Source organism: Marmota marmota, unplaced genomic scaffold (assembly GCF_001458135.2).
Source record: "Marmota marmota marmota unplaced genomic scaffold, marMar, whole genome shotgun sequence".
In the NCBI taxonomy this organism is placed as follows: Eukaryota; Metazoa; Chordata; class Mammalia; order Rodentia; family Sciuridae; genus Marmota; species Marmota marmota.
Genome location: NW_026000082.1, coordinates 2846308 through 2854182, shown reverse-complemented (window position 1 = coordinate 2854182; position 7875 = coordinate 2846308). Strand labels below are relative to the sequence as shown.

The window sequence follows — 7875 nt, the reverse complement described above, 5'->3', positions numbered from 1 at the left end:
CTCTAGGTCCTCCTGAATATTTAGGCTGTCCTGCATTGTTTGCACTCCTTTTCTTCCTTGCTTTTTCATGCTGCTCATGTTACTTCTTGTTCTGTTTGACTGCTGAGTTACTGTTTACTCCTATAAATTTATTTGATGCTGTTGCTGCCGGTTTCAATGGAGTTATCTCCTCCGCCGCATTCTGGTGACGTCAGTTCTCTGCCATGGTGGTATCCCATGCAAATGGCGACAGTTCGTTCCCTTTGCCGGGTGGCCAATGCAACGGGTGGGTCCTGACTGGCTCTCCCAAGCCCCGTTTCAATCCTGTGGCCACTGCCTATGAAGGCTCGGTTGGCATTAACCTCCGTAGTTTCAGAAGGGCCGACCAGTTGTTTCAGCGTGATCGTTTAGTGCTGAGTCACAGCAGTTTGTCTGCGAGAAGCAGGAGAACGGGAGCTTGAATTCAGCCGATCCGGGCTCGGTGTGTGTTCTGAGAGGCCCAGACTGTTCGCCCCAGATACACGTCAGCTCAGCATTGCATAGTGATCCTGAGCAAACAGCATTTAGATGGTTTACGACTCCCTATGCCCGCGCAGCTGAAGAGGTCAGAGACTTGATCTCTCTGTGCCCGCTGCCATGTAGGATCTCATGTTTGTTTATTTTTCTAACTACTATTTTTTTTTGGAAACCACATATTGAAATAATTTCATTTTATTATTCATCAGCACTCAGAATAGTTCTATGCTCAAAGTCTGTTTTTTGCTTTTCTGTCTAATTTGTTAGATTTCTTTTCCTCAGATGTAATGTACACTTCTCAAAATTCATTTGGGAATTCAGATTCTTTCTTCCTTTTCCCTTTGTAGGTATGCTGCTACCAAGTCTCATCTTGCTAGAGAAAACAAAATGCTTCACCAAGTCCATGATTCAATTGAAAAGCCTCTCTGGCCAACTCCAGGTAAATCGGATTCAGCCTATTTGTTTTTTGTTTTTACAATCAAAATACTATAATAATAAATTAAATTTTTTTTCAGCTCAAATACATTTGAATACAGGGGGCCTAATTCTTGTGTTCTCCTCTAAGATTACTTCAACTTAGGGATGGGGATATAGGTCAGTTGGTGGAGTGCTTGCCTCACATGGGAGGTGGCAAAGTGTCAATGGGTCTGCATTCTCCTATGGTGACTTAAATGGGGAAGAATCTGCCTTCAAATGCAGTACAGTTATTGACAGAATTCCTTTTCCTCTGTCTGAGGACTGAGAGCCCTGGAGTTTTGCTAAGTGTGTGCTGGAGGCTTCTCTCAGCTCCAGAAGGCCACCCAACATTTCTTGCCATGTGGGCTTTCCCAGCGTGGCCTCCTACTTTGTGAAGTCAGCAAGGAGAGTCTTTAGGGAAAGTCAGATACTGAGATGGCATCTTATGTAATGCAACATAATCATGAGAACCTTTGCATAGTTTATTGGTTAGAAGCAAGTCATAGGTCCCACCACGCCTAAAGGAAGGGGATTTCACAGAGGGTGTACTCCAGATTGAAGGATCCCGTGAGGCCACCTTCGAGTCTGTCTGCCACACAAGCTGTTATCATTGTCTCTTATTTTATTGTGAAAAAGTACTTTTACTAGTTCTTCAAATACAATATAAAGATTGAAGGAAAGAGGAAAGGCACACACAAAGGAATAGGGGAAAGTGAGCATACACATGAATGAACAGCACTTTTTCCCTCATAGAATAGTCAGACCTGGCATAATAAATGGTGGGGAAAAAAATCATGAACTAAGAGTGCAGAAATTACGGTGTTAACCTATAACTCTACTTAGGTTCTTTCTCTTGCTTACTAAGTCCTAAATCTTTTCATCCTTTTGTTTCTAATCACTCTCTTTTTGAAATGGACATGAGGATAAAATGCAAAAAATGAAAAATCAAATGATTTCACTCACCCCTGAACCCAAATCCAGAAGGATGCTTGGTCCCACTGAGTGTGTGACCATTGTCATGGAACCCATTGTATTTTATTGATTCATTTTTCAGCCAAGTGTGTTTTTCTGAATTCACCTTTTGGTTTCAATATGTCAGTCCTGGAGGTAGCAATAAGAAGTTACCCAAAGAGATCAAGCTATCTCCTTTTACTATCCAAATTGGAATGAATACCTTTGAATAAAACCCAAGAGTAGAAAGCAGATCTGGCATTCATTTAAAATGACATGATTCAATTTTACAGTAAATTACATAGTAATATAAATTTTGAATAATTCTGAGAATCATACTGTTAAAATGCCTTATAAAATCTATATTTTGTTTCCTTTATGTCTCTTTAACTGCTGGTCTCCTTTGATGAGTAGTGGGCTCCTTGAGGAAAGGGTCTGCTTTCCTCTCAGTCTTCATGGCACAGTACCTGTCATAGAGTAGCTATTTGGTGATCAAAGCAAATGAACTGATTATGACAGAAAGAAATACAGCTGTCATATTTTAGCAGCCCTGTGATTTTGGAAAAAATGGAATGAACTCATAATGTGTGGGCAAAAGATAGGTAAGCTGGATGGAAGAACAGTTTAAGGAATGTCCAGAAACTGAGTAGATCTTCAGTACTGAGCTTTGTCCTCTTTGCAAATGGCAGACCATTCTTTGCATCTACTCTGGAAAAGACTATTCCCAAGAGGTTGTGTTAAACTGGATTATCATTCAGAAATATCCATTCCTGCTCCACCTCCCTGACAAAATAAGCTTTGCCTCAGAGCGTGTTTTGATAAATGGAATATTAGTGAGCACGCTGTGCCCAGGGTTTGGAAATGGTGTGTAGGACTTGGCTTGCTCTTTCATTTTTGCTGTCATCATCACAATAGCATGTGTGGACTAGCCCCCTGATCACAGAGAAAGACGTGAGGTGTGGAGCCAAGCTTTCCCCACCAAGTTTGCCAGACATTCCCCTGCCAAATAAGCCAACCCCATCTGACCTACAGATGCGTGAACTAAAGGAATACTTATCATTGTATGTCACTAAAATTTTGTGGTTGTTTATTAGATAGCAATAGTGAGCTTGTATAGAATATCAAAGGGAAATATGACTCAGAGAAGGAATGAATTTTGTGTTCTTTTACAGGGAGATTTAGCATGTCATAGTCTGCCATTGAGAAGACTTTCCTAAGATTCAGGAGATGGGAGGGAAGAAGGGGACATTATGCTTGGGAAGTTATGCATATCGGGCAAGGTGACTTCCTCAGACACAGCTATTTCATTTATCTTTTCACAAAGTCCATCTTCACAGACCTGGTGGCTCCACAGATGTCTTCAGGAATTCCTCATGTTGCCCTATCTTGGGTAGCTGTATGCATGTAGCTCCTTGTACTCCTTGAACGCCTCCTCTCCCCACTCAAGCCCATGAGTCAGGCTAAAGTAGTTGCTTATAGTTCTCAGATTTTCCAGCTGTAGCCTTCCAGACCAGCCCTTCCATGGTCCTCTCGCACCCAGATAATGCCGAAGTCTTGTACTAAACCCTGACTCTCATGGTGGCTCTGTTTTCCTAACTGAACCCAAACTGATAATAGGAGTGAATGGAAATAAGCCACTTGGCAATAACCAGAGCCCAATCAGCATGAGTTTTAATATCTATACTAACTAAATTGTTCCAAGATTAATAATAATAAGATGCAGCCTTTCCAGAATCTATTCTGTGGAAAGCATACAAAATATAAGGCAATTAGAATGAGTATCTTCGTGGCCTATTTTGTGAACATAATAACAAGTTCCCACCTACCCTGTTGTGCTTCTGAAGATGTTTTCCTTTATAATCAATTGGGACTCAGTAAATAAAGGTCCAATAAATGAACTAGCAAAGAATTTAAAAAAAAGATTGAGCAAAAAGGAAAGAATGATTTGTGACACAAAGTCTGTTTTAAAATGCAAAATTTAAAAAGTTGAGCCAAGTTGATTGCATTCACTCAGGTGACCTTCATCATTGTGTGACAAATCCAGGAACACTTCACATTGCTTTTCCTGCTATGTGCATTAAATTTCTGCTTTTCATCTTTCTCACCATAGATAAAGTTTCTACAGATTCACATGCTGGAGATGATGATATAGATGCAGAGTCCTGGGAAAATGAAGTGGATGACCTGGTTGCCTGGACCAACACTCTCAGTGTAGATAATTTAGAAGATGAGACCTAACACTTCAGGATTTAAAAAACAAACAACCTTAACCTTAGCTCAGTTGTGTGGAGCAACTTTGGGAGACTGTCAGAACTTGGTTTCTGTTTGTTTGTTTTTCAGGGTGATCAAGCAAAAATTTTAAAAAGGCAAATATAAATTAATGAACATGTTGCTTAGAATTTTGAGCTTTGCTTTGTTTAGAACTAAGCCCAATTAATGGTATTGATACCGGTGTTGAGAATCAGGCCTGAGTCCCATTCCCCCCTTGTTGAAGATTGAATACCCTTGAAATGCCAAGGCAAGTGCAGAAAGGATAGGAGAGAAAGAGAGAGAGAGGGAGAGAGAGAGAGAGAGAGAGAGAGAGAGAGAGAGAGAGAGAGCACTCTACAGAGGAGGGGGTTCAAATTGCCTTAGTGAGGGTGACCTGCCCCTTTTATCCTTTCTTCTAATGCTCACTGCCTATCTTGCCTACATGGCCAAAATTGGGAAAGGAGCCTTACAGGGGTGCCTCAATTCCCTGGAGGCAGGTAGCCTTGGCAACAGATTGGAGGAGGAGGAAGTGCTCTAGAGGTATTAGGATTTTATTTCCTCTTGAATCAGCTCCCTATTCCTGATCCAATCATCATTACCTACACTGATTGTCCTTTTGCCCCTGGCCTCAATCCCCCTTCTGAGAAAGGAACCCTTGGTGCGGTAAGGGGAAATGGACAATGACTGCTCTGGCTGCTTCAGGCTGAGAGGAGGTGATGTAGAGCAAGCAGTTTGGGTTTCCCTTTTAGGAATGTTTTGGGCCTGTCAAGTGGTCTGTGGTAAAAGTCTGGTTCTGAAAGAAGAGACTATAAAGTGATCTGGAAGATGAGTGCTTCTATGAGAGAAACAAGAAGTCATGAGTATTGGAATGAGATTAATACAAAATAAATGTCACACGCATCTGAAACATGTCAATGAATATTAGCCTCGTATCCTGTCTGTTCTATGGGTGATGGCCTGTTATCTCAAATTAATTCTGGTTGTTATATTAGAAGTTGTACTTTTGTAAGGCATTAACAGACAATAGTTATAAAGTTTACAAGAAAAAATTAAAATCAAATTAACAAGAGTAAAAACACTGAGTTTGTCTAATAGCTATGAACCAAGTAATATAATTTTTATAATCCCAAATCTATACTTCAAACTTTAGTTTGAAGAACATCAGCTTAGTAAAATGTTCTTCTAAACTTTGTATTTTAAAGACTTAAATACTTGGAAAATATAAATACAACTAGTACACAAAGAAGCCAGTAACAGCACCACAGTCACACTGATATTCTTATATTAACTGAGTTGCTTTTAAAGAAAAATTCAGAATCTGTAGTGTAGGTTAATATTCTAAAATAACAGTTGTTGTTTAACCAGAATTGTATAGACCCTAATTCTTTTAAGACTAGTTTCTCTAAAGGAAAAAAAACAGACACAAGAAATTACTTTATTGGATAGCAGCAGATAAGTGTTTTAAGAAATTTTTGTTACTTTAACACAAAGAGGATTGAACTTTGGTTTATATCAGTGTATTAATATTTGATCTTCAGAAAAACCTTAAAAAACTTTAACTGATTGTGCCAATTATAGACAACTTAGTCACAAACTTTTTGAGATTTACCCTCCAACGATCAGCACGAATTTTAATATCTTTACTAACTTATTTAGACATTCTACAACTTTTTACTTTCTCACATGAAAGACATTCTGATCCAGAAACATTTTTTTACTTCTACTTTCATGCTAAAATACATTTCCCTACCTAGAACCTTCTTATATTTCTTTTCTAACTATTGGCCCATTTTTAAATTCACATTTTGAAACAATCCTTAGAAAATTTCTGAATTTAACAAGTTACTGCACTGTAATAATATGATCTACTTTATATTTTTATAGTACTTTAATTGAAATCCAACTGAAACCATTTGTAATCTTTATATGTAGAATTACACCTGATAGAATCTTAACTCTTAGTTGTTGATGAAGACACAAAAACAAAGCATTCTTAAACCTTTTTCCATTTACAAATTTATGAAACTCATTTAATGTTTAAATATGTTACCTTATGGAATTTAAAAAGTCAAGAGTACTTGATTTGATATTTAGTAGTTGAAGTTTTAGCATTTTAACTTCACAGATTAATCAGATATGTCCTCTAACAAACACATTTATGAAGATTCATCTCATGCTGTTAAATTTAATTTTAACTGCAAAAACAAAAATATCAGAAAAGTATTGTTAAGTATTAACCATCTCTTCCCTGTTAAAGAAAAATTCTAGAACCAATAGATGTCACATTCTAGACATTTTATAGAAACTACACTTCATTTATTGCCTGACCACTTAGAAAAACTTGTGAGTTAACAATTTTAAAAACATCTTTACTCTCATATGTTTACCCAATTTAAATTGAACTACTTTTAAAATGAACTAAAGGGTATTTGGATCCATTTCTCATTTAAATTTTGATTTTTGAACACTCATTTATATACCAATTTTGATACCACATACATCATATATGGACACAGGACATATGTAGACATAACAATACAATACATAGGTTTACATACATACATAAAGAGATGGGAAACAAAGATCTTGTAGCTTTTCATAGGTAGATCTCCACAGGTAGGAGACAATGCTTCAGATGTTTATTAAAGCCTCTATTAGATTTAACCTATTAGAAATTAAAATAGAGTCTATTGCTGAGAGCCATAGCCAAGTAGGAATGATGCATGGCATTTTTGGTTGAAAGGTGACGCCAGCAAGCCATTGAGATGATAATGATTGTGTTAAGATGTGCATTCAATTGGAGATTAGACCCCTGCTGTCTGCCTTGGCCTGCTACTTGGAGCTCTCACAGGACTCCCGGAGAGTTCCCATTGGTTGGGGAAGTGCGGTAGGAGGGAATTCCGGAGGAGGGATTTCCTGTTGGTGTAGTGTGTCCCGGGAGAAGGCCGCGTGCGTGGCATTTGCAGGAGTTTTGGAAATAAAGTTTGTTCCTGCTTGAGTGGCTCGTGATTTTGTGCCCAGCCAGACTGTGGCAGTCTATCAGAATTTTACATTTTGACTTAAATATATCAGTTCAGTTGGATGCAGGATGTAAAGTCTGACAGCCATGGTGGACACTGAAATCAAAGGTTCAGGTGGCCATTTATCCTTAATGGATATCAGATATATTCCCAACATACATGTCTATGTCCTTCTTAGGATTTTGTGAAAGGAGATTTTTCCATGTATTTGAGAAATTGACTCTGAACAAGATGGAGTGTAACAACATCTATAGTTAGATAAAATAAGACTAATCAGAAAAATATATTAATTTAGGTGTTCAGAATCAAATGTGAATTCACCACAAAACAATGAGCTCAAAAATATAGAAATTAAAACAAACAACAACAACAACAAAAACCCACAAGAGTTCTAAAACACAGCCATAATTACTCTAGTAAAGGAGTATGCAAAACATCATTATCAGATCAGAGTGCTCTTTTAGGTATTTAAAGAATGTGAGAGTCCTGAAATCCTTAGATAAATATTCTCAAGGTAAATAAGACTTGTATATATGAGATCATTCCATTTTCCTCCCTGTGCTGTAGTGTTTATGGAGAAACTTGTTAAGAAGGCAGGTGGTAGAGTGCAAGAACAGATAAGATAACCAGCCATTTAGGTTCCACAGTGGCTTGAATTTAAAAATGACATCTCCACCCCCCCCCACCCCCCATTTGGTCTCAA

General features: G+C 38.1%; 1 protein-coding gene across 8 annotated transcripts in view; it reads left to right on the top strand.

Annotated features, from left to right (window-relative positions):
* Nucleotides 1-5071, top strand: part of Ube2u (ubiquitin conjugating enzyme E2 U) — a 51428-nt gene extending 46357 nt beyond the window's left edge. For 6 of the 8 annotated variants that reach the window (XM_048815239.1, XM_048815237.1, XM_048815240.1 and 3 more), the window contains 2 exons: nucleotides 843-934; nucleotides 4013-5071. In XM_048815239.1, the coding sequence (XP_048671196.1) occupies nucleotides 843-934; nucleotides 4013-4054 (134 nt within the window). In that variant the 3' untranslated portion in view covers nucleotides 4055-5071. The remainder of the gene's footprint in view (nucleotides 1-842; nucleotides 935-4012) is intronic. The other 2 variants (XR_007351965.1, XR_007351964.1) reach the window with 2 other exon arrangements.
* Nucleotides 5072-7875: the final 2804 nt, after the last annotated feature.